This window comes from Octopus sinensis, linkage group LG2 (genome assembly GCF_006345805.1).
Source record: "Octopus sinensis linkage group LG2, ASM634580v1, whole genome shotgun sequence".
Lineage (NCBI taxonomy): Eukaryota > Metazoa > Mollusca > Cephalopoda > Octopoda > Octopodidae > Octopus > Octopus sinensis.
This window is the reverse complement of record NC_042998.1, coordinates 95,088,878-95,116,649: the sequence shown is the minus strand read 5'-3', so window position 1 is coordinate 95,116,649 and position 27,772 is coordinate 95,088,878. Positions and strand designations below refer to the sequence as shown.

General features: G+C 38.0%; 2 protein-coding genes across 3 annotated transcripts in view; both read left to right on the top strand.

Annotated features, from left to right (window-relative positions):
- LOC115225302 overlaps positions 1-5,755 on the top strand; it is a 42,047-nt gene extending 36,292 nt beyond the window's left edge. The window contains exons 11-12 of the mRNA XM_036500746.1: positions 1,114-2,189; positions 5,624-5,755. Of these exons, the coding sequence (XP_036356639.1) occupies positions 1,114-2,189; positions 5,624-5,755 (1,208 nt within the window). The remainder of the gene's footprint in view (positions 1-1,113; positions 2,190-5,623) is intronic.
- Positions 5,103-26,815, top strand: LOC118768674. 2 transcript variants are annotated; one of them, XR_004997005.1, is made up of 10 exons: positions 5,103-5,300; positions 6,804-6,898; positions 10,236-10,302; positions 12,606-12,802; positions 14,635-14,704; positions 16,650-16,792; positions 19,578-20,644; positions 23,222-23,586; positions 23,682-23,794; positions 24,257-24,342. XR_004997005.1 is itself a non-coding variant. In XM_036515532.1 (10 exons), the coding sequence occupies exons 2-10, from the start codon at positions 6,842-6,844 to the stop codon at positions 26,655-26,657; spliced, it is 2,247 nt and encodes a 748-aa protein (XP_036371425.1). In that variant the 5' UTR covers positions 5,105-5,300; positions 6,804-6,841; the 3' UTR covers positions 26,658-26,815. The 2 variants fall into 2 exon arrangements, 1 of the variants encoding a protein (XP_036371425.1); XM_036515532.1 differs by lacking the exon at positions 23,682-23,794 and adding an exon at positions 26,507-26,815 and having other exon boundaries at positions 5,105-5,300; positions 24,257-24,386.
- Positions 26,816-27,772: the final 957 nt, after the last annotated feature.

Sequence of the window (27,772 nt, the reverse complement as noted above, 5' to 3'; positions counted from 1 at the left end):
ATATATATATAATATATATATATATATATAATATATATATATATATATATATATATATAATATATATATATATATATATACACATACACACAAAACAATGAATACAGGATTCCTCTGTGTATCGCTTTTGCCGATTACAAAAAGGCATTTAAACGCGTCGAGGCGAAAGCAGCATAGAAATTTCTGGTAGTGCAAGGTGTCGTGACGCAATATATCAAACTGCTCAGATATGCGAACCCTGGATTCAGTACAGATATAGCTATGCTATCACCACTAGTAAGGGTTCCTATTGGAAAGGGTATGAAGCAAGGAGATACTGTTCCTCCAAAGCTCTTTACCACATGTCATCAGGGACGTTGAATGAACATCAATGGCGAACAACTAACAAACCTACGATTCGCAGATGACATGTACTCATCGCTGAAACCACAGGCAAGCTGCAGACTATACTGACAGAGCTGGGCACTCATAGCTAAGCAGTAGGTCTTAAAATGAACTTCACAAAATCAAACTATATGCGGTTGGGTCAGGTCTGTTGTATGCAGCATCGGATCCTACTACTGGTAAACTGTAAACCAGTACAACCTGTGTCAGTGGGGTAGAAAGGGCTCCTTAGCCGTAGTGAAGGCAATCTATCTAGGGAGATAACCTTACAATAAATCACTCAGCCCGTAGCTTAGAAGTACTGGGTTGACGTCCAGCGGGAACAGCTTTGTTTCATGGAGGAGGAAAGATCTTCTTTAGTACTTGGTTGTACAATGCTTTCCAATGTGTGTAGTAGTGGCGCGCGCACACATTATTAGCCATTTGAAAAGACTATGGAATTTGCAATTAACTGCACCAGGGTTCCTCTTCCCCAGGGAACCAGACCTAATGGTATACCTGCGGATGTAGGTCCAGCCCCTGCTTTGCCGGGTCCTGTCTCTGATAATGTTGCACCTCCAAGGGCATCCATTGATGGTGATGCCCTCAATCTTAACAGACGGGTATCACCTGATGGAGAAGAGTCAGCCCCCAACCAAACAACACCAAACAAACACCTCATCAGCTGTAAAAATCATACGATACTCAGCACCCTCAATGCCCGCACCCTCGGCTCTCTTGGCCGTCTAGAAGAACTTGGTGCAAATGCAGAATCACATGGCATTGATATAATAGCTGTCCAAGAACACCGATTTTACCACCCTGACAACATCCTCAAATACCATCAAGTCGGTTCTTATCAACTTGTAACCTCCTCAGCATCAAAGAATACTGTTAATTCAACAGTTGGAGGTATCGGATTTCTACTTTCATCAAAGGCTAGTGATACTCTCTTGAGTATAGAGTCAATCTCACCTAGAATTATGGTGCTTGAGATAGATGGAAACCCAAAATCAACATTGGTATGTGTGTATAGCCCACATAATTCGTCTGTGGCAGACGAAATTGAAAATTTCTATACAACCCTTCGTTCAACCATTGAGCAAGTACCTCTCCATAATTTTCTGGTTATAGCTGGTGATCTGAATGCTAGACTAGGACCCGATGAGACCAAGTTTACTTTCAACTCTAAAACCAATCGGAACGGAGAAATGCTCAAAGACTTCTTGGAGGAATTTAATCTCTACACCTCCAACAATTCTTTTATGAAACCAAAAGGTCAACTTTGGACATTTGAGTCCCCACTTGGTGATAGGGCACAAATTGACTACCTCATCTTTCGAAAGAAATGGCGCAATAGTGTTAAGGACTCGAGATCCTACTCTTCCTTTAGTTCTGTCGGCTCTGACCACAGAATTGTATCAGCTACCGTTAAGCTTAGTCTTCGCTCATCCAAAAAAACTAAGCCTCACCCGATCAAAATGATCGACTGGGAGGAAGTCTTATCTAACCCCGATATGTCCAAACAATTTTCTATTGAGATCTATAACAAATTTCAATCTCTGTCTACTTCTGAAATAGATGCTGAGAACATTGAGGAAGTATACAGCAGCCTCATCAAATCAACAGAGGAAGTTGCACTGGCTACTCTTCCCAAAAGGAAGAGTAGGGGCCAGAGCAAATCTTCTAATTCCCCAAATGTCATCGAAGCCAGAAACCATCTAAAGTCTATATCACTAGCTTACCACCATTCTCCATCCCAGTCACTGAAGATCCAACTCATAACTGCCAGGAAGAATCTTGATGAGGCTTACTTGAACGCCGAGGTCGAATTTATCAATGGCAAAATTAGTAAACTATCGAAAGAGCACATTAGTAAAAAAACACCATCTCGCCTGGAAATCCATCAAAGACCTATCAGGCAAAAATTCTGGGTCATCAATTAGAATTAAAGGGGGATCAGCTAAGAAGTGTTTAGAAAATTGGTCAACCCATTTTAAAAACCTCCTTGGGAAGAATGCCAAAATCCCTGATAACCCCACTCTCCCAAGTGTGCCTATATCAGACACGCTGGACATCAACACCTCCCCTTTTACCATATTTGAACTAACAGCAGCCACCAAGTAACTAAAAGCCTCGAAAGCATTTGGTCCCGACAACATTCCGGCTGTGATTTGGAAGGATGATAGATTTCACACACTTTTGCTTAACCTCTGCAACCACACACTTTCCACCTTTGTCGCTCCAAAGATTTGGCACCAATCTCAAATAATTCCAATACCAAAAAAAGGCGATTTGTCCCTCGTCACCAACTACAGGGGCATATCTCTAATGTCAATTGCTGCAAAACTGTACAACAAACTGATCCTAAATCGTCTTGTCCTTTTTGTTGAACCTTTGCTCCGAAAGAACCAAACTGGATTCAGACATGGGCGCTCAACGCTGAGCCAGATACTATGCCTGCGCAGACTTATTGAAGAATCAAAAGCATTTAATCGCGATCTTGCAATGGTATTTGTAGACTTTTCTAAAGCGTTCGATAGGTACAAGATGTTTGAAATCCTTAAGCTCTATGGGATACCAGACAAAATTATTTCTGCCATCAAGGTCCTCTACACAGATACGTCTTCAACCATCTTAACCCCTGATGGAGAAACATCATCTTTCTCGATCGAGGCCGGAATACTGCAGGGAGACACACTCGCCCCATTTCTTTTCATCATTGTTGTTGATTATGTGCTACGTATGTCAGTTGATACCATCTCTGGCAAGGGCTTTGAAATAAAACCAAGAAGAAGTTTCAGACACCCAGCTGAGTACTTGACAGACACTGACTTTGCTGACGACATCGCTCTTATCAGTGATTCTCTCTCCAATGCCCAGTCTCTTTTACAATCTCTTGAACAAGCCTCAAATTGTGTAGGTCTTTACCTCAATGAGGCCAAAACTGAATACATAAACAAGTGCCTGTCCAACAGTGATTGCATCATCCACACTCTCAACAGTGCACCTTTAAATATGGTTTCTGATTATAAATATCTTGGGTCATACATATCATCATCTGGAAAAGACTTTCTAGCTAGAAAGGGTATGGCCTGGTCAGCCTGTAATGACATGCATAAGATCTGGTCATCAAATCTAAGTAGAGACTTCAAACTTGAAATATTCAAAGCCACAGTCGAACCAATCCTACTATATGGCTCAGAAACCTGGACGTTATCAAAGAAGCTTGAGAGGCGGTTGGATGGAACCTACACTCGCCTCCTTATGAGAGCTCAAAATCTCTCGTGGAGGCGCCATCCAACTAAAATGCAAATATATGGGAAATTACCACCTGTGTCATCTCTTGTGAAAGGTAGGAGAGTCCAGTTTGCTGGACATTGTTGTAGAGCTGAAAAAGAAGTAATTTCTACTCTTCTCCTCTGGAAGCCATCTACTCGCAACACCAGAGGGCGCACACTCTCCTACCCTGATGTAATCTCCAGGGATACAGGCATCCAGCAACAGGACCTCCGTAATGCTATGATGGACCGTGAAGTCTGGCGCAACATGGTAAATTCCATTGTCTCGACCACGGTCGAACAATAATGATGATGATATGCGGTTGGATGACGTAGCAAAAGACCGAATAGAAGTGGGAAGCGATTTGGGCAAACAGTGATTATACGCCGAGATATGGATGCTGAAATCTCAAAGAGAGTAAGGGCAGAATAGAGGAGGTATTCAAATCAAATACAGACAATGCCATACGTGCCAGACTTTTCAGTAACAACATCATACTTGTACTTTTATACGCTAGTGAGAAGTGGGCTACAACTAAGAGAATAGAACATTGATTGGCTACGAAACAAAGGGTCATGGAAAGATCCGTGCTAGGAACATCATGACAAGAGGACATTCGAAATGAAATCATTCGAGAACGGAGTGGAGTGAACGGTACAATTTCAGAATACCGAAAGCACAAATTTCGCTGGGCCAGACAGGCCGCAAGGCTCACAGACAGCAGATGGGCCTACGCAGTTTCCGAGTGGTTTCTAACAGATCAGAAAAGGCTACATAGAAGACTTCAATGACGATGGGAAGTTGATTTAGCTAAGTTATTTAAGTCAAGATGGAAAAGAATAGCGCAATCAAGACAAAACTGGAAACGCCTGAAGACTAGCGGTGTATAATAGCATCTGATGATCTGGCCTATATTGTGCGGCACTGTGCGATACTGTGCGATAATACACTATAAAATAGATAGATAGATAGATAGATAGATAGATAGATAGATAGATAGATAGATAGATAGATAGATAGATATGTGTTTCGATGTGCGCACGCGTAGAAAGGGAGAGAAAGAGAGAAAAAACGAGAGAGAAAGTGAGGGAGAAGTACAGTTATACAAGCATAAATTCTTGATTTATAAAAATTGTCTCCGCCTCTAGAGGATGTATCCTAATTACGAAATAGCAATTAAGACCAGCTCCACTTGAGAAGGGGAGACGACAATCTGGACAATCAAGATTTCTCCAAAGCTGACATGCCCCTCCCCCACTCATATATATATATATATATATATATATATATATATATTATATATATATATATATATATATATACATACATACATACATACATACATACATACATACATACATACATACATACATACATACATACGCGCACGCACTTAAATATGTTGATGATAGGAAGACGCGCGTCCAAGAATCTGTATGTCATATCAACGTGTGAAAATAATCACGAGAATGTGAAACGCTTTTAAAAGAATGCACCGCTAAATAATAATAATGATTTGAAATATATTTTCGATTCTTTAGTTCCTGAAGCTCCGAAAAATCTTCGTTTGGTAGCTCAGACACAGAACCAAGTGAAACTAACCTGGGATCCGCCCTCAAACTGTAACACTGTGGTGAAATATATCATACTGATAGGTAAGACATTTATCCTTTCGGTAAGGATTCGGAATTGTTCATTTTTGTTATTGAATATTTATATTTTAGAAGAATGGAATTAAAAACTTCTGGCGTCCATTTCTTTCACAAATACACCCCCGACACACACACACACGTATGTATGTATGTATGTATGTATGTATGTATGTATGTATGTATGTATGTATGTATGTATGTATGTATGTATGTATGTATGTATGTATGCATATGTGTATGTATGTATATATATAAGATTCTACATAAAACAAATATACATTTATTATGAAGCGGTTGGTAATGTCTTTCTTTGTTTCTTTTTGTAGAGGATTTGTGTGCTGAGATTACGAATAGTAATGAGTCTTCTGGACACTGTCGTCTCGAGTCCTAGGGTTCTTAAGGCTAGTTACTTGGCTTCCATGGCATATAAGCGACCGGCAACACAATATCAGCCCTGAATGAAACGCTAGTCTGTCTCAGGGCTACTTGCTTACCGCTGGGTGGACTGAAGCTACGCGAGATAAAGTGTTTAGCTCAAAAAGCACGATACACTATTCAGACGTCTGGTATTCGAAACTACGACCTTGTGCAATACGCTGGCCTCTCAGTCACGTGCCTTCACGAATGGTAGATGAAATGGACTTATATCACTGACAGCATTTTTTTTATACATTAAGGATCATGGGTCATAGCAATATGATTTGAATATAAATATATGCAATGACATAGATAGACTGAGTTCGGCCTAGAGTAGCTCTTGAGTTTGCCTCGACCAGGACTCCCAATCCTATATGCGTTCATACAGCCGGTTTAAAAGCGCTGCCCTCGGCTTACTTACCCCACTCTCCTCTCCTAGTTACACTAATGTGTATATGAACGTAAGTGATGAATGGAAACGAGCATCACATTCACTAACCGAATCGTTAGAGGGTCGGACAGTTTACCTTGCGCTTTTCGTTCTGGCTCTCTGCAGTTTGAATTCTGTTACCATCGATGTCTAAAGTAACAGTCCGGTAATAGGATCGATTCTCCTCTTCTCGAAAGAAATCAACTGTGGTCAAGCCCAAAGAGATCTGGCGTATATCATGTCACCATCCTAACTATTCTATCAAGGGTTGACAGCGCAAGTTAATTGATGATATATGTAATCTGTAGACCACGAATTTAACTCATCAACCATTCGCCTTGATTACGAGTCAAGTTAAAAGTCGAATAGACCAAATATTACCTGGATCCCAATGTTGAAGTCCTTACCAATTATTTTTCTGTACAGTGCAATGTTCCAGAGGAACCCAGTCACTACCTTATCATCAAAGTCTTGTTTTATTAAATAAGACAATAATAACTAGGGCATTTGCTCACTACCAAATGGTTTAGTAGTTAAATGCGTGTAAATGTGTTAAAAATCATCTTCAAGCATGCTGAGACTGAATATCTACATACATTGCTATGTAGCTCTATTAATATTTTATATAATTAACGGGGTTCTTTTTTCTATTTACGCAGAATGTGAAACACAGAATTATAGCAAAAAACAAACGGTTATGGAAAACATTTCCATTATTAATGGTTTAATTCCAGCTACGAACTATATCTTACAGGTCTGTCAATGTCATATTTCTTCTATTAAAATATAATTTTTATAATTTTTATAAAATTTTATATCGTTTAAAATAAGCATTTGAATCATGAGTGAGTCCATTATCGTTATTGCTGTTGTTGCTGTCATTGTTGTTGTTGTTTTCGTAGTGGGTACAATTTTTGTTGTTGTTATTGTTATCGTATAGCCGCTGGTCAACCCTGATCGAGTAGACCCATGATCAAAGACATGCCATTCCCATTTTTCTTTTTCGTTTATATTCCCCTAGGTACCCTTTTGAAAGAAGTTAAAGTTTGATCTGAGGGAATTTTGGCGATTTCTTGCAGGTCGATCGATCACTTAAAGGGCCTCCCTAATTGGCTATGTCGTTGTTGTTCATGACGGCGATGGTGGTGATGGTTGTAAAGTTCCATATAAATCAGTCCAGGTAGAACAGTCCTATGGCGGACCGGCATATAATGGGCCGAACGACGAGGTGTAACTCCACAGATTCATTTTCGCTGTAAAAATATGTCTCTGTCAAGCGAAGAATCTCCAGCTTACAATGCTGAATCCTAAATATATGCTTTTCTAATCTAGGCACAAGGCCCGAACTTTTGGGGGAGGGGACCAGTCGATTAGATCTACCCAAGTATGCAACTGGTACTTATTTAATCGACCCCGAAAGGATGAAAGGCAAAGTCAACCTCAGCGGAATTTGAACTCAGAACGTAGCGGCAGACGAAATACATATTTCTTTACTACCCACAAGGGGCTAAACACAGAGAGGACAAACAAGGACAGACAAACGGATTAAGTCGATTACATCGACCCCAGTGAGTAACTGGTACTTATTTAATCGATTCCGAAAGGATGAAAGACAAAGTCAACCTCAGCGGAATTTGAACTCAGAACGTAACGGCAGACGAAATAGCGCGAAGCATTTCGCCCGGCGTGCTAACGTTTCTGCCAGCTCGCCGCCTCAGAATCCTAAACATATTGCACTATCTAGGCTGTCGAGTCTGTTTATGTAAGCCTATAGATTCAGATGAAATCCATAGAGGAAACTGACAAGGTGAGTCACCACAAACGAAACAGGAAAGATGGACAAGGTCAGAGCAAGACAGTTGCCATTCTTTTGCACTTAATACCGTTGGTGTGCTTCCAAGCAGTGTTTGGGTTCAGTGGAGCCATTAATGCTGTAGCAATATTTGTATGCCTTTGTGCTGTTCATGTATGTCGGGGTTGAATGAGAGAGATAGTGTTTGATTTTAGGATACTGTTGTATTGTAGGATGTTTTGTGTGTGTGTGTGTGAGAGAGAGAGAGAGAGAGAGAGAGAGAGAGAGAAAGAGAAAGAGAGAAAGGTTATTTGGAAGTGGATTTCCATGTAGTAACACGGAGAGCCGGGGTACAATAAACTGTCGCCCGCATGTTGAAGTGGTTTTTCATTCGCAGCATTTTTTGTTTTATTGTGCCATTGGTCTGTGGGTATGGACTACCTACGACCTACGTTGGATGCTCTTCTGTGTTGTTTTGTGTTGCTTGGGGTTTGATAGGGAGAGACCAAAGGCGGGGCCGGCAGAACAAGCATAGTTCATAATGAATCTAATGCGTCGTTTGTGCGCTAATGTTATTGTTCCGGTAAAATTTTCGTGTAACATCCGCACGATTTTCACAAAAAAAACAAAAAAACTCGGATTTTTTGCGTGGAATCAAGTACCCTGACCTCGTAATATGCTGCAAATATCATATTTTTTTTCTTGGGTGAAAATTCCGGGGTGGGTGGGGAATGCCCCACACACCCCTCCCGGACCAATTCCGAACCAAAATATGGGATTTGCAACATATTACGAAGTCAGGTTACTTGATTCCACGCAAAAAATCCGGGTTTTTTTATTTAGTGAAAATCGTGTGGGTGTTACACGAAAGTTTTATCATTGTTCCTTTGTGTTTGCTAAATGCGATACATGTGATTACTCTAAGTGTGTTTGGACATCATTTTGCTTTCTTTGCCAAATCTTCTATGCGTGTTATGGCGACTAGAACTGTTCCTATCATTGTTTTGTTGTTGCTGTCACTAGTGCGTTTGCAGTGGTTTTCTGCTATTATTCCAACAAGTTCTTACTGTGGTTCTAACGAAAACTGTTGCCATTGTTGCTGATATTACAGCAGTTATTGTTGCCCGTTGTATTAATGGCCAGGAATTTAGCATTTGTTAGTCTGCTGTTTCACTTAGTATTAATTGTTACTTCTATGATCGTGTTAGTCATTAATTTCATGGTTTTGTTGACAATCTTACTGATATTGTACATTTTGAATTGTTCTTTCTATAGTTTTCGTGACAGCCAGCATTTTTGTAGTTATAGATGTTACTGCCAACTATGAAAGTACCTGGTTTAGCGGTTATGATGTTAGGGTTACGATTATAAAATCACGGATTCGACTCCTAGACTGGATACTGCATTGTTTTCTTGAGCAAGGCAGGCTGCTCAGTTAACTCAGCTGAAAATTAATAGCAACTGACTGCTACTGCAGCCCTTTCTCCCTCCAATCATCACATCCTCCATATTTCACTGGATCTAGGATGGGAGGTCTGAGATAGTGTCTGTCTCTGCTCGCGGCACCATAGGTCTCTAAAACAATTTGCAAAAGCATAGCACAAGCTTGCAAACAAAGGCTTAGCCAACTGCATACTATTATAGTTATTGGTTTATCACTGACAGTATTCTAACTTCTGTCGTGTTTTTGTTTCACTGGTTTTGTCCGATACCGTTGAGGTTGATCTCGTTAACGATCCCATTGAACTGTAACAAGTATATCGACGGTTGCAGGAAAAAGCAAGACGTAACGCCGACACTGAAGTCTCAGTGGTGAGCGTCGTGGTTAGTACAGAGCCAAGACAATGGATACACAATACGGATGATGAGAAAAGGAGTGTCTGAGCACAGGTCGCACGAATCAGCCTTCTCTGAAGACCAGAGGCCAATGTAGTCACGATAAAAAATGTAAAGAGATGAGGCAGCACTTCTTCTGGTCAGAGGCTTAAATGCATTTCTTAGTTACTTCATGCCAATCATGCCAGTTACGTGCCCTTGATTTGGAAGTTTGCGTGTGTAGCAGTATCACTGTCCCGATTGTTGTTTACCAGCTGAAGTTGTTAAAACGCTTTTGCATTTGTAAAGCAGAAGAACCAGTGAACAACAGTCTGTGAGGCCAGTCATACGCTAGAGAATAACGTTCAAACCGATAATTTTGTATGGATCAGAAATATTATTTTGTCTCAATTGTAAATTGTTTGTATTAATTAATTGAAATACTAATAATGATATACCAACTATGTTGTCTTTCAATTCTTAGGTGGCGGCTGCAAACAAAAGAGGACGTGGTCCATTCTCTTCACTACAAATTAATACACCAGACAAATGTTAGTATTCCGGTGTTTATATTTAAAGATAAAGTTTTATTATAAAAACATTGTGTGGTAGTGTTTAGTTACTGGGGTGAAGTCACGTGGCTGAGAGGTTAGGCTACGGCTGTCACAATAGTAAGATCTTGGTTTCGATTCCCCGACCAGGCGAGGCATATTATTTCATTTCACATTGTTTCAGGCCATTCAGCTGTAAAAAAGTTCCTACAATAGCTGGGTAATTAACCCTGAGACGGATCGGAGTCCCGTTCAAGTCGAGTAGGGTGTTGAAATACGTTAAGGAAACCGGGTTAAACTCCGGTTTTATGAGTCTGTCGTATGGGGAAAAAAAAGCGTAATTCATCTACCTCGTGGGTCCTCTCATCAGGTCGATCCTTTTCATGCGGGATATATCCGAAAAAGCCCTACCTGCCTAACCTCTGGTCAGAACCTAATGACAAATTCCCTCAACTTGCGCAGCCACCGCGTCCGTCCTGAGTCCCAAAACAAAAGAGGCCGAAGCTAGTTATCCTTCCTCTCACATGACCTCCCTCTCTCCTCTCCTTCTGGCACTATACTTCCAGCCCACCTCAGCCTATGAGGCTGAGGTGGACCGGAATATCTCGTGATATTAAATTAGGAGATCATTTCATATTGAAATAATCGAACATTACGGTAATGAGGTTCATGGTACTCTGACCTCGAGACTCAGAGTATGTTGCTGTTGAGTTTGAAAATATGTTGTGCTGTTTAGCCCAGGTGAACACTGTTTTAGCAGACCTGTATTCAAAGCCATTCCAGTTATGACCATACGTCACTGGTGATTAGAATTGATCAGAGGGAGATTTAGCCGCTGTTTCTGGCTGGTCGAATTGATTCTTCATTGATTCGCCACCCCACTCGTTGATACCGAAGACCGTGATCAATCACTACTACTACTACTACTACTACTACTATGACTAGTCTTTTACTGTTTATCTTTTACTTGTTTCGCTCATTAAACAGCGTCCATGCTGGAGCACTGCCTTGAGGAATTTTAGTCGAATGATTTAACCCCAGTACAAATTATTTTAAGCCTCGTACTAATTCTATCGTTCTCTTTTGCCAAACCCCTCAGCTATGGGTACGTAAACACACCAACACTGATTGTCAAACGATGGTGGAGGACAAACATAGAAACAAAATCACACACACGCACACGCACACACACACACACACACACTCACACACATACGAGGGGCTTCTTTTAGTTTCCGTCTACAAAATACACTCATTAGCCTTTGGTCGGCCCGAGGCTATAGCAGAAGACAGTTGCCACGCAGTGTGACTGTACCCGGAACCGTGTGCTGGGGAAACCAGCTTATTTCCCCAGTAAATTGTTTTCTCGCGATTCATAAATGCTTTTCTTTCTATATAATTATTAAAATTCATTAAAAAAATAGTTGATTTAAAGAAATGAGTCTTTGCTATTATTTCACCAGATTAGACTCCTGCCAGTTTAGATTTGTGAAGGAGTTAAGACTTCTTTTATAATGTCAATTTTTGGAATTTGTCTCCCAACCCCATTTTTAAAAATCCATTTAGAAATAACGATACGACATTTAATTAAAACTCTGTGATTCGATATATCTAAAACACCTCCATATAAATATTAGTTTAGGATTTTGGCATAAGGCCAGCAATTTTCGGTGAGGGGTAAGTTGATTACATCGACCCCAGGGCTTAATTGATACTTATTTTATCGACGCCGAAAGGATGAAAGGGGAAGTCAACCTCGGCGGAATTTGAACTCAGAATGTAAAGACCGACAAAATGGCTACTAAACACTTTGTCCGACGTGCTAGTGATTCCGCCAACTTACCGCCATATAAATATTGGTTTCAAATTTTGGTACAAGGCCAGCAATTTCGTGGGAAGGGGCTAAATCGATTAGATCGACTCCAGGGATCAACTGCTATTGGTTTTTTTTTCATCAACCTGGAAAGGATGAAAGGCAAAGTCGACCCCAGCGACATTTGAACTCAGAACATAAAGACGGACGAAATGCCGCAAAGCATTTTACCCGGCGTGCAAACGATTCCAGTTTACCGTCATTACCGCCATATTAATGTTGAACTTATTTTACACTTGTGGTTTGCTACAGTCAAGAAAATTAACTCATCAAAAATGATATTGTTGCAAAACAATACGTTATATCAACAAAAGCAACTACAGGAGTTTGAAATAAAGAGAGAAATTACCGTTTTTCAATTAATTTATTATTATATAATTCCTTTCAATTTAATTATTATCATATCTTTTGTTTCTTTCTTATTTTCTAGATAGTTATATTCCCCCGAAACTTAATGTAGCAGTTATTGGTAGAAATGAGGTGCACTTGTCATGGCTACCACCAAAAGATGCACTCGGACGTGTCAACCGTTATGAAGTTTTCATGGATGGAACATTGGTATATTCAGGAAATAATATGACCCTTGCTCTTACAAGATTGACACCCGATAGAGAATATACATTTGTGGTAAGAATGTTGTACGAATGTGATATATTTTGTTCAAGTGTGCTATACTAGTTAATTTACATCAAACTGAGGCAGCAACAAATCAGGTCGACAAATCTAGAAGAGTATAATGACTAAATTCTATTATAACATACGTTGGTTCATTTCTCTGTTTTACCATCGTCTGCTATCATTTAAGTATATTGTGAAACTATAATGCAAAGCGAGAAATGCAGTTAAATATGAATTGGAAAGAACTTAATAAAATATTATCATTATATTATACTAGGAGTATCGCCCGGCGTTGCTCGGGTTTGGCATTTTTGAAAAGTAAAAGTTTTGCACTATGTAGCTTGTTATTCTCTTTAAGTGAACATTTTTCTGGTTGAAATACACCGAAAAATGGTGATACAGCAGTCAAAAAATCGTAAAAAATAGGGATTTTCATAGAAAAAAAGCACCTTTTTGATGTAAATAATTTTGGGTGTTAACATGGTCCGATTTGAATTTTTTCTTCTACGGATGGAAGAGCAAGCCCTTTTCTATCATACTCTCAATTTTGGTCAACTTGCGCCGCAGGGTCTCGGAGGAGATAGTGTTAGTTGAAGGCTACCAAACCTGCCATACACAGACAACTTCAGCTTTATATATATAGATTTACAACGTAACTTTAAACAAAGGCAAAATGTGTTTCTTTAGAATTTTCTACTCGATGATGATTAATGAAATTTATTTAGCTCCTTTAACAAGGCTGATCAGAGAACTTTAACCATCGCTAAAAGTTGATAAACGAACGAATGAAGAACATAATGAAGATAATTGCTCCATGTCGGTACCACAAAAATGTTCTGTTCAAAGGAAATTAACGAGTCAAAGGTCTGAATTAGTCTAACTCTCACGCACTCCACTGCATGCTCCTAATTCATAAACAAAATTCGCGAACTATCATCGTATACATATAAAAACGCTTCACTGTATAATCTTTTTCTAACAACTTTATATAGTCCACTTAGCCGAGGTCGCATCACAAAAGTTGGATTACGATTCAGATCAAGAAATGACTACAGTCCCAGCTTTTTTTTTTTTTTTTTTTTTGCTGACAATATTTAATATATAATTATACACTATAATACACTATAGGCGCAGGAGTGGCTGTGTGGTAAGTAGCTTGCTAACCAACCACATGGTTCCGGGTTCAGTCCCACTGCGTGGCATCTTGGGCAAGTGTCTTCTGCTATAGCCCCGGGCCGACCAGTGCCTTGTGAGTGGATTTGGTAGACGGAAACTGAAAGAAGCCTGTCGTATATATGTATATATATATATATGTGTGTATGTGTGTGTGTTTGTCCCCCTAGCATTGCTTGGCAACCGATGCTGGTGTGTTTACGTCCCCGTCACTTAGCGGTTCGGCAAAAGAGACCGATAGAATAAGTACTGGGCTTACAAAGAATAAGTCCCGGAGTCGATTTGCTCGACTAAAGGCGGTGCTCCAGCATGGCCGCAGTCAAATGACTGAAACAAGTAAAAGAGTAAAAGAGTATAATTGAATATAAACCACTCACATTTAGGGCAATGTACCTATCACATGGAAGGCATCTATAGAATATCTTTTTTCTTCTACAGTTTGAATGATAATCCGTCATTGTTCAATGTTCTAAATTCGTTAAATTATATTTTCTTTCTCTCCCCTCTGTCGTTATTACAACTGTTACCGCTTTTGTGAACTTACTATTTCGATATCATCCCCTCTTAAACCCTCAACCTTGTATTTCTGTTCTTTTGCTCAATCCTTCCTTCCTTCCTTCCTACTTTATTCTCGAGTAATATGTTAATATCAAAATTCTTTATCTCAGGTATCGGCTATAACTAACGAAGGACGACTTGATAGTGTTCCATTGAAGAAGAAAACATTTAAAGACGATTGTAAGTATTTAGATTCTAAAATGATATAATATGTCTGTGTAGAACAAATGTAGAATGAGATACGGGGGTCGCAGATGGACAAACACAATTTCGCATTTATTATTATAAATGAACGTATTCTGGTCTTTTGATTTCATATAAGTTGCCCAATTCCTTTTGTACCGCTGCTTTAAACTCGGTATCTATTTCGCAGAGTTATTAGTGTTGAATAGAAAGCCACGTGATATTCTTTCTGGTTCCATGCACTCTGAGTCCAAATCCCGCTGGTGAAACTTTGCCATATATTTTTTAGGGATCAATAAAGTACCAGTACCAGGGGCGATTTTTTTCCTCTTCGTCTCTCTCTCTCTCTCTCTCACACACACACACACACACACAGTGTCTGTCTCTCTCTCTCTCTCTCTCTCTCTATCTATCTATCTCTCTATCTCACTCATTCACTATATAAATATACAACTTCCTACTCTGGTCCCACCAGGAAGATGTCCAAGTGCTGTTAGATCCTATGAACTCAATAAAGCCATCCATACAGTTCACAATGGAAAAAGAAAAAGACAATCAGCTAGCATTCCTGAACGTATTAATAACACGCACTAAGCCGACCTTCACTGGATGTTACCTCAACTTCAACTCCCACCATCCATACAGTGTAAAGAGAGGGATTTAGTACTCAGTGCCTAAAACATCGAGCAATGAATATAAGTAGCGATTGTGATACCCACCACGAAGAAATGATCAAGCTCAGTAACAATCTATTAAGCAACAACTACACCAAAAGCATACTCTCCACTCCAATTATGAAGAAAAGAGGGGATGAAACCGATAAACTCTCCACAGTCTGTCTACCCTATGTGAAAGGCCTCTCCAAAAAGATACAAAACATATGCGGCCCATATGACATCAGGACAGTATTCAAAAGTAATACAACACTTCGCAAATATCTCCTTCGAGTAAAACCACCAATAGAAGAGAATATGACTAAAAAACTGTGTGTACTCCATCCCATGCAGCTGTGGTGGGTTATATAAAGGCGAAACATGCCGCCCCCTCAAAGTAAGGGTAGAGGAACGTCGCAAAGCTGTGACACGGGGAGATATTGATAAATCGGGTATAGCTGATCATGTATGGAAAAATGGAGATCACCTTCCCCTGTGGGATGAAGTTAAAATAATAGACAGAGAACACCACTGGAAAATACGAAAACTAAAAGAAGCATCACATATGCTAGGACGCAACAACCTCCTAAGCAGACCGAGTGCAGATATGAACAGCATATGGGAACCGGTATTAACCACTACGCCATATGCCCGTGGGCATATGGCGTAGTGGTTAAGAGCGTGAGCTACTAACCCCAAGATTCCGAGTTCGATTCCAGGCAGTGACCTGAATAATAATAATGATAATAATGATAATAATAATAATAATAATAATAATAATAATAATAATAATAATAATAACACCACCACCAACAACAACAACAACATCGAAAAATACTTTAGGTTCGAAATTTCCCCAAGACACCTGATGAAGACTGGAGGGTATATCAACCGAAACGTTGTGTTAACAACAAACAAGATGAGGACAAATATCCGTCAGTTGTAAATAATGTAAATAATACACACACACACACACATATATATGTATGTATGTATGTATGTATGTATGTATGTATGTATAGATAGATAGATAGATAGATAGCTAGATAGATAGATAGATAGATATATAGATAGATAGATAGATAGATAGTTAGATAGATAGATAGATAGACAGACAGACAGACAGATAGATAGATAGATAGATAGATAGATAGATAGATAGATAGATAGATAGATAGATAGATAGATAGATAGATAGATAATCAATTATGACTATCCTATCACTGAAAATTTTTAACCGCTTCCAGTATAAAAATATCATAATTGTTACTGCATGCCTATTATTTCAGTTAATACAGAAACTATCGTTTCGAGGTCGGTGACAAATCTTGTAAAGAACAAATATTTTTCAAAGAAACCAATAAAATCGTATCTGGCTCCAAGAAGATGCAAATCAGCTTATTGTTTAAAAAGAAATCATTCAAAAATAAAGGTATTTATCGTTTTGCCTGTTTATCTTTTATCTTCTCTTTTTTGTATCAATGATGGACTACGGTCATGCTGAGTCAACCTTGTAGGGTTTAGTCTACTACTTAAAAAAAAAAAAAACTAGTATTTATTCTGTTAGTGATTTTTGGCCGAGCTGCTACGTTGCGATGTAAATAAATCAACACCGATTAAATATATATATATATATATATATATATATATTAGGCGCAGGAGTGGCTGTGTGGTAAGTAGCTTGCTTACCAACCACATGATTCCAGGTCCAGTCCCACTGTGTGACACCTTGGGCAAGTGTCTTCTACTATAGCCTCGGGCCGACCAAAGCCTTGTGAGTGGATTTGGTAGACGGAAACTGAAAGAAGCCCATCGTATATATGTATATGTATACATATGTGTGTGTGTTTGTGTGTCTGTGTTTGTCCCCCCGCCAACATCGCTTGACAACCGATGCTGGTGTGTTTACGTCCCCGTAACTTAGCGGTTCGGCAAAAGAGACCGATAGATTAAGTACTAGACTTACAAAGAATAAGTTCAGAGGCCGATTTCCTCGACAAAAGGCGGTGCTCCAGCATGGCCGCAGTCAAATGACTGAAACAAGTAAAAGAGTAAAGAGTATATATATATCGTTCTCTATCCATTTTTTCTCTTCTCATCCCTTTCTCTCGAAGAGCAAAGGTTCGTAACGTCAAAGACTTTTCCATTCTTCCCGAGCTTCAAACTAATGCACCTCCTTGTTGTTCCCTTACCTTCTTCGTCTTTGAACTATGTGTGTGTGTGTACGACAAGCTTCCACTTTTACTTCCGTTTATCATTTACGAAATCCATTCACAAGGCAATGGTCGGTCCGAGTTTCTACGGGAAGCTTGCCCAAGGTGCCATGCAGTGGCCCTGAATCTGAAACCGCGTGGTTGCAAGCGAACTTTTTGACCACGCAGCCATATTTCATTTTACGTCTGTCTTTGCAAATACCACATATTTCCTGGCAGAATCGTTAGCACGCCGGGCAAAATTTATAGCGACATTCCGTCCGTCCTTACGTTCTGAGTTCAAAATTCTGCCGAGGTCGACTTTGCTTTTCATCCTTGTGGGGTCGATGAAATAAGTACCAGCTGGTCACTGGAATCAGTGTAATCGACTTACTCCCGAACTTATTGGCCTTGTGCCAAAATTTGAAGCCATTAATTACATATACATAATCCACGCTGTAAATTGGCTGGAAGTCGAAAATTTTCCTGCATATGATGAACGTTAATTAAAGAAATGCCAAACAATGTTCCCTATCATGATTCTCGGTTGTTTCAGGTTGAAATCCATTGCGTGGAACATTGGGCAATTGTATTTTATATATAATGCACAGCGAATCAGCAGAGTCGTTGGAGCGCAGGATAATAATGCTACGTGGTATTTGCTCCATCCAACTTTGCTCTATTTGCTCTGCATTCTTTCAATGCAGGTAGAGGGATCGATAAAAAAAGTACCAATCTGGAATTATGGATTGGCAGAACTGTTAGAGAGTTGAGTAGGGTACTTTGTGGTATTCGTTCCGGGTCTGTGTGTTCTGATAACAACGATTTCTATGACAATAATAACAAGCTGTTCGACTCAAATCGGCAGCCTTTTTCTTAGATAAACATCGGTGTCGTGAACAGAGAAACCTACACATAAGCAACTACCGCCAGTCATCCTCAAATATTTTTGTCCAAGCCTGTGTAGACATATGTAGAGGCATGATCAATTGTGAGCAATGGAAGTCTTATTCGATCCACCCGAAGCTTGATAAGTACAATTTGATGGATGAAAATTGTAGAAGACCATCTGTTCTTGGAGTAATGATTTAATTTGTTATCCAGTTTGACATCATCACTTCCACAATCTGAGTCTCTGCTGCCTTTAGCAAACTACCTCTGTTGTAAACATTCAGATAAGGTCTCCGGTGCGTACAACTTTTTCTCTCATCAGCCACAGAGAGTGGTGAGAAGAAAAGAGTCGTTGGTACTACTCCACCCAATTTTACTAAGTCATGTAAAAACTAAAATGAGTTAAAAAGTAGAATTACATCGTTGTCAGTTTTGAACATGTTAGCTGTGTTCTTAACTCAAGCTAATCCAACCTCCCTAGATTTGTATGTATGTATGTATGCATGCATGTATGTATGCATGCATGTATGTATGCATGCATGTATGTATGTATGTATGTATGTATGTATGTATGTATGTATGCATGTATGTATGTATGTATGTATGTATTTATGTGTACACACACACACACACACACATAAATGTGTGGATGGCTGGACAGATATTTGCATTTATCACACGTTCACTTTGTCCTACATCTGAATTTGTGAACAGAAGCTCATTTCTGAGCTATGTTTGATGTTGAAGTGACAAAAACAATAGAACACCGGATTAAATGCCATTGTACCTATATATGTTGTCCACCTATATTCTAAATTCAAATCCCATCAAAATCGATCTTTTCTTACATCGATAAAATAGAAACAAGTCGACATCTACTGAGATCGATTCAATCAACAGTATTTCTCCCTCATAATAGTGCGGCATTGTTTCAATGTAGAATGAATTTCAATATTTAAAACACGTGGTTAAATTTTCGCTACTCGCACGTGGTTAAATTTTCGCTAAGCAGCACAAATAGCGCTGCTTGGTTCAAGAGATGAGTTTTTCAGTGTAATTATATATATATTTTACTGTCTACATGCGCCATCGATTATAAACGTTCCTATGCTATATGTAAAATTTGTCCCACAGGCTTCAGCATCCGCCTCTTTACTAACCAAAAGATCTACATTCCAAAAACATCAAAGTCATTCTGCATCACCATTTATGCATCATATGCACAATAAAAAGCATAATACGAAATCCACACTAATTAATAAACGTTCAGCTAAAGAATCTTTAGCTTTGTTGCCACCCAGTCAAATTAACATCAGTATGTGTGGACACGAATTAAATATTCTAGACAGTGAATTTTTATTAGAAACCGGTGACGGTCTGGATTTGGATAAAACCGTTGCTCTTTCAAAGACACCAGCCAATTCATCACTGGGAAACAGACTTCATACCGCCGGCGAAATAATTGGACCGTTCCATTCTACACCAAATAAAGAGAACATGGTAAATACTTATGAAGAGCGACAGTTCTCAAAGAAACTTCTTACTTCAATGTGGAGTATTCCACAAAACCTTCAAAGCAGACGACTAAAGAAAACCAGCGCCAAGCAACGTACTGAACAATTACATGTATCTAACGCAAAACACATAGATATAGAAAAGAACAATTCTTGTTGTGTAGGCACAAAGTCTCGTTTGGAACGGAAAATTCCCCGTGATGAACTTGTCTCCAAAGAAAAAAGTAGAGGTAGTAAAGAAGTTTGCAAAAACAATCATTCCAAGAGTACAACTACTAAAGTTGATCGAAGAACTATAACCATCGCTAGAAGTTTACACAATCTTAAATTAAACGAAGATAAACGTTTGAGTAAAGAACTAATAAGATTATCACCATCTGTCGGCACCACAAAAAAGTTTGGTACTAAAGAAATTAACAAGGCAAAACTAGTCTCAAAAGATAATCCGTCTTCAGGGATTAAGAATAAAGATGAAAACATTTCACCCGAGAAACTTTCTAAAAGTGAATGTAATAGCAAGCAGGATAAACGCCAAAAATCTAAAAAAAGTGTCCATAAAAATAAATACATGCGTTCATCTGGCAGCGGAAAACACTCGCCGAAGTCTACATCAAGCTTGACTTCATCATCCGGTAAAAGCAAAGTGATACGAATGCGCGGGAAGTCTGCCATTTTATCTTCTCCACAGTAAGTATTTCATTTTACTTCACATACATACATACATACATACATACATACATACATACATACATACATACATACATACATACATACAGCAAACATTGTTTGTTCTTTGGGACAGAGGACGGGAAAAATCTAGTTGTGAAACTGACTTTTCCGTAGACGTAAATACCACTTCAATAATAATAATAATAATAATAATAATAATAATAATATCATTATTATTATTATTATGATTATTATTATTATTATTATTATTATTATTATTATTATTATATTATTATTATTATTATTATTATTATTATTATTATTATTATTATTATTATGATTATTATTATTATTATTATTATTATTATTCATGTAAGAAATTTAAAATCCCTGCAACTAGATGAAAAATTCACATTTGCATGGTTTCGGAAATTTAGATTTCACAAAAAAAAAAAAATGTATATCTTTGGAGTAGTTAAAATCTGCAAAATGTTCCCGTAGTTTAGTCTCCTAACAAAACCAAAATCATGCAAATACTTGTAAAAGCATACGCATTGATGATTGGTATACTTTAAGAGGCTTCATAAAAGCCTAACCTGTCACTTTACCTGGTTGTATAGTCTAATTTCCAGCGTGGAAAACTTTTTTTCTTTTAGCTGCAGGTCGACTGCTTCTTTAGTAAGGAAATTTAAAGGATAAGAATTGAACATACATAAATACATAAACGCTACATAAGTGCTTTAGTCCATTTATACTCCAGCTGTATCAATATTATATCCACTCTTTTAAGGTGGCGAGCTGGCAGAATCGTTAGCACGCCGGACAAAATGCTTAGCAGCATTTCGTTCGTATTTCCGATCTGAGTCCAAATTCCGCCGAGGATGACTTTACCTTTCGTCATTTCGGGTCGATAAAATAAGTAGCAGTTGAACACTGGGGTTGATTTAATCAACTTATTCCCTGCTAACCTTGTGGTAAAATTTCAAATCAATATCATGGGCACTTCCTTAAGACTGCGAGCTAGCTGAATTGTTAGCACACCAGACAAAATGCTTAGCGGCATTATGTCCATCTTCACGTTCTGAGTTAAAATTCCACCGAGGTCGATTTTGCCTTTCATCCTTTTGGAGTCGATAAAATAAGTATCAATTGAACACTGGGGTCGATGTCATCAACTTATCCCCTCCCCCGAAAGTATTGGCCCTGTGGCAAAATTTGAAACCGATATCATATGCACTTCCATTGAACAAAGATAGGTCTTAGAATATCCGTTGCACCATAATCTTTCTCAATCTTGCCTTGACGCTTGGACATAGGGTAAACAAAGGGGATTTTGCTTTGAGATATACCCAATGTATGACAGAATAGGATGCAAAGTCATGTTCTGTATGTTCAAGAGGCTGATGTACTTGGCCATTGTGTTTTATAAACGCTCACTCCTATTTACACTCTGGAGTATTAACGATTCTGTCAGCTCGTCGCCTTGATCATATGCCTATGTTAGAAACAATAAATTGTTAGTTACTTTACCATATGGTAGTCAATCACTTACTGTTCTCTGTTCAACTTCCACTGGGATCAATAATATTTCCCTTACATCAAATGTTCAACAGTGACAGAGCCATTACAGACATCAATTTTCAAACAATACATTCACTAGATGTTTATTGTCATGTCCATCCCATCCACTCGTAATTGCAGAATAGGAGTGTCAAACTCAGTTGGTTTTAGAAGTCGGATAATCGCGTAAAATACATCTGGTGGGGCCTGATAGTGATAATTATTTCCAAAAGCCATATTTAGAATGTACACCAAAGTATGTGAATAAAAAGATTAACCAACGTTATAACAGTTCTTGTACTGCGTTATTCATATTCTGGCTTTAAAAGCATCCCTGGTTTTTACCCTAACTATAATTAATTGAAAATTTGAGAGGAATAAAACGCAGAAGAAGCTAATCCAAAGGCCCAGATTTCGACAAAAAGACACTACTAATTATAATGAGGGTACTTTTTTAAAAGTTTGATTCAAGACTGTAATTTCGGAAAGATGAGGATAGGCAGAGGAAAACTTAGTCAACTTGAACTGATTTAGTTGGTCTTAACCCTAACAGGTTTTGGAATCAAAATGGAAAGGAGCTTAACTAAATGTAGTGAGGCTTTTAGTTCACTGCTCCGTCATTTCAGTCGCCGCCCTAACAATGCTAATAATAACTGTTTCTAATTAAGACATGGGTCCAACAATTTAGGGAAAAGGGATTAGTCAATTATGTAGGCTCCGCAACTTGGCTGGTACTTTATTTTATCAACCTCGGAGAAATGAAAAACAAAGGTGACTGCGGCAGGATTTGAACTCAGAATGTTGTGTTGCGCAACTAGAAACTGCAAGGTATTTGGTTCGACGCTCTGACGATTCTGTATGATCACCAGAGTGGTAACTTGGCAGACTACTACTACTACTACTACTACTACTACAAATAATCCTTTCTACTATAGCTACAAGGCCTGATATTTGGGGGAGGAGGTTAGGCAATTACATCGACTCCAGTACATGCTAATGATAACTAGAATGAATAATTGTTTATATTGTCAACAAACTTGTTGGTAGGTCAAATGGAACAGTGAAAGAAAGCAAGACATCTCCTGGGAAAATTTACTCATCTCATAAAGTAGGACATTGGAGGAGTGCAGTGAAAAGTGATGCATCGAAAAATGATTTGACAACCAACGCTTTAATCGAACAAGTTGTTTATTCTGTACGTAAGCCGTCGTCCACTGGAAGAGCTAAATCAAGTTATCCCAGGCTAAGCGCGATCACACTGACATCAGATGTCGCAGAGTATCGCTACAAGTCTGCTGGCCACGGGGAAAATTTCTTGCCCAGCCAAGTTCGGGCTCAGCCAAGTAATTTGAATTTACGCCAACTGGAAAGAATCCATTCAACGCTATTGGAAATGAAAGGTAATAATAATTTGCCATTTTCTTACACTACTTATTTATTTTTTAATTTAGATTCATTTTATTTTACTTTATTTGATATCGCCATTGGTTTACAGTGTTCTTGACGGTGAGGATTACAAGGAAGTCTCTGAAATTGCAATAGTCTCTGAACGACTATTGCAAGGGATTTTACTCAAGAAGCATTGCTTGTTCGGTTTTCTCGCCAAAGGTTATATTCTTTATATAAAAAAAAAATGGAGGAACATACACATTCAACCCTGCATGCGCCCACACGCACACAGTTATATACTACATGCATACATGTTTTTGTCATAGTAGACCTCCACGACAAAGCATTGAAAATGTTAGAATCCTTGTTTACGTACATTTGCTTCTCGACAAGTTTTATATATCAATATCAATCATATAAGAATCAAGATTTCAGGTATCAATATTGAAAAATAAAGGTTCTTTTTAAGTAAATTTACCATTTTCTCCATCTTCTCTATTGCTCTGTAACATATTTGTCTTTATGCTAAAGTAATCATTTAACATGTTATAAATCCGTTTCAATCCGTTTGTAAATTTATTCATTAATGATCCAATTAGTCACGTGATACTATTTACATTTCAAAAAATATTGTTTTTATAATTATAATTTTGATTTTTGATTTCTTTCATGCACTTCCAGACAACAAGGGAAACTCGAATCTACGAAGAATAATATATAAAAAAATGCAAGATATGATACCTACATCTATATCTATTGATCCTTCGTTATCTTTCAACTCGATTGCATCAACGGCAAACAAGCAATCGAGGTAAAAATTGGGTATTTGCTTTAAATTGTTTAATCTTAGTACACCAGCTGACCACGTCCCGTCAATAATGACGGCTAATTGTTGTATTTTATATATAAATAAGGTACAAAATAAGGTACATAATAATCATATATACAAACATTCACGTACTTCCCTTGTACACACACACACACACACACACTCACATATACTCACACAAAGTTTAAACGCTGATGTTTTTATCCCTTCTTTCTTTCCTTATTAATCTATCACCCCTTCCTTTCTCTCATTGCTATTACTTTCTCTCACTCCTCCTCAGTCAGGGTTATTACTCTCACTACTTCTCCTTCACTGAATTACTATTTTCTCTCCTCCTCTGCGTCCAACGTGATTCTGGACCAATATATATATACATACATACATACATACATATATATATATATATATATATATATATATATATATATATATATATATATATATATAAATTTATATATAGAGGGCATTATACATACATGCCAGAAGGCATTATACATACATGCCAAACGCTAAGAGGGACAATTAGTCATTTCTACCAAATGGTAGAAATGACTAATTGTCCCTCTTAGCGTTTGGCATGTATGTATAATGCCTTCTGGCATGTATGTATAATGCCCTCTATATATAAATTAATATGTTCAATAAGAAATAATTATTTTCGAAATTTTTTCTCTTATGAGGTTTTTACGCTATCTACCTGACAATTTCTTGTTAAGTTTTCCTTATTAAGTAGTTGTCCTTAATTGCTATATATATATATATATATATATAATATATATATATAAACACTACGCTCATTATTATATTAGGAGATTATTAAGGCGGCGAGCTAGCATAATCATTAGCAACCATTTCTTTTGGTTTTACATTCCGAGTCGACCTTGCTTTTCATTCCCCCGAGGTCGACCTTGCTTTTCATCATTTTGAGATCAATAAAATAAGAACCAGTCATGTACTGAGTTCAATGTAATTGACAAGTCCCCTTCCCTAGAATTTCAGACCTTGTGCCTCTAGTAGAAAGACATGTGAGTACATTATAGTATGTGTGAGTGAGAGTTAGAGCAATATACAGTAAAATTTTTTTTGGTTTCAAATTTTTGCCACAAGGTCAGCAATTTCTGGGGAGGGGATTAATCGACTACGTTCACCTCAGTGCTCAACTGGTACTTATTCTATCGACCCCGATAACAATGAACTCAGAATGTAAAGACAAACGAAATGCCGCTAAGAATTTTGCCCGGCGCAGTAACAATTCTGCTAGTTCGTCGCCTTGATATGCAATAAAAACCCTAGTGGAGTCAAATTTGTTTTTCATCCTTCCTGGGTCGATAAAATAAGTACTCGTTGAACATTGAGATCAATGTAACCAACTAACCCCAACCCCACCCTTTGTTTTCTCACCATTAAATTTTTTTCCGCTTCCCATTGTCTACCTCACTATGCACATATACATACTTAAATATCATTTTCTCTATTATTCGCACACTTTCTATATCTTAGTTTTATCATTTTAACTTTAACCCCCCCTTTTTTTTCCAAAAGTTCTATCAGTCTTCTTTCCACCTCTTTCTTGTGCGAACCATCTCTTTCTCCTTCGCCTTTTCTTCTATTCTTCCTTATATTTCACTATCTGATTACCAGACTGCATGATTCGCTTGCTGAGAGACTATTGGCTATTTTCTCTTTCTCTCACTTCTGCACTGGTCAATCTCACAACTGTCAATTTAATTCAGCTCTCTTTGTAATATTTTCTTTCTCTTTTTTCCACCTTTCTCAGCGCAATCATTGCTTTCTCTTTCCTCATTTCTATAGCGTGGCAGAAAAAAAGAGACATGTAACTTGGCCTTTAATAATGCTGTTAACTGAACTGTTATAAATATTTTATAATATATAAATTACTTATAAATTTCTCTCAGTGTTTTTGGACTACATTAGAAAATTGCGGACGCTGATTTTATCAGTTAAACATTTTCTGGTGAAACTATTTGGGTTGTATTACAAACCATAAGAAAATATCAATTTTCATACATTTCTTTATTTTGTCATGAATGTAATAACAAATCCATGAGTTATTAAAAATACTATTTCTTTTGTCATTTCAGAAAGTCAAAATCTATCAGTACACTTTTCGGCAAACAAATGCAACTGAATGGCATTAAACTAAATGGGATTAGACTAAATGGAACTAAACCACCGTTAAAATCCTCAAGAACGGAAACCGATTCTATGGTACATCGTAAATCCTCGAAATGAAACTTATTGAGAAATTACGAATATTAATCATTAATTAATGATTGACGTTTAATTCTCAATGCTTACGAAATATTTACATTTATGAATGTTTTCTTTATAAAAAAAAAAGTGATTGCTTAAACTCTGATTACTCAATATAGATCGCTGATGCTCTCTCTTGCTTTTTGTCACACTTCTTATTCATTCACCTCTCTGCCTCTCTCATTCTGTATGTGTGTGTGTATGTATGTATGTATGTATGTATGTATGGATGGATGGATGGATGGATGGATGGATGGATGGGTGGATGGGTGGATGCATGTATGTGTGTGTGTATATGTATATATACATATATATATATATGTATATATATATACATACATATTTATAATAAGAGTAGATCGTATACGAGTGGGTATATATTTGTAAAAAGAAGTTTGAAAACGCCACTATATTAGATAACTTTTAATTTTCTTATGAATTTTACATGTTTCGGTTCTTGAAAAAACGAACCTTATCAAAAATATTATAGAAAGAAAAGTGCAATAGAAAAGTTCATAATTGTTTCTTACTGGTCTCAATAGAATCCATGTGGTGGTGTTTTGTCGGTAGTTGGTATAATCGCTATATTATAGTTGAGTGTAGTAAAGAAGTTCGTTATTGTTTCTTGCTGGTATCAAAAGGAACCGCGTGCTTGTTTTTTTTTTGTTTCCTTGTGTTCCAATGGAATAGTAGCAGCAGTAGTGATTGTTGGTCGTAGTAGTAGTAACCGTGGTGGTGGTTGGGGTTGCAGCAGCTTATTGGTTGTGGCGGCTAAGTTGTGGCAGTCCTAGCAGCAGCAGTATGTCCAGTGGCTTAAATGGCAGTAGTAGCAGTTACTGTTGGTCGTAGTTTTGGCAACCGTGGTGGTGGTTGGGGTTGTAGCAGTTTAGCTGTGGCCGTAGCAGCAGCAGTAGTAGAGGACTGTTGATCGTAGCAGCAATAGTAGTGACCACGGTGGTTGTAGTAGTAGTGATAGTGAAAGCAGTCGTAGTGAGCGTGGTGGTTGTGGTAGAATTTCAATATATATATATAGGGGAAAAAACACGGGGAGAGCGTAACAGCAGGTGGTCCTCAGAGGAGAAGTGTTTCGGCCC

Bases quoted from the DNA above. Each gene is read 5' to 3' on its own strand.
- LOC118768674 (XM_036515532.1), top strand. From the start codon at position 6,842: ATGGAAAACATTTCCATTATTAATGGTTTAATTCCAGCTACGAACTAT. The intron at 10,303-12,605 runs GTTAGTATTCCG...CTTATTTTCTAG, and splicing joins AATTAATACACCAGACAAAT to ATAGTTATATTCCCCCGAAA. The intron at 24,387-26,506 runs GTAAAAATTGGG...TTGTCATTTCAG, and splicing joins ACGGCAAACAAGCAATCGAG to AAAGTCAAAATCTATCAGTA.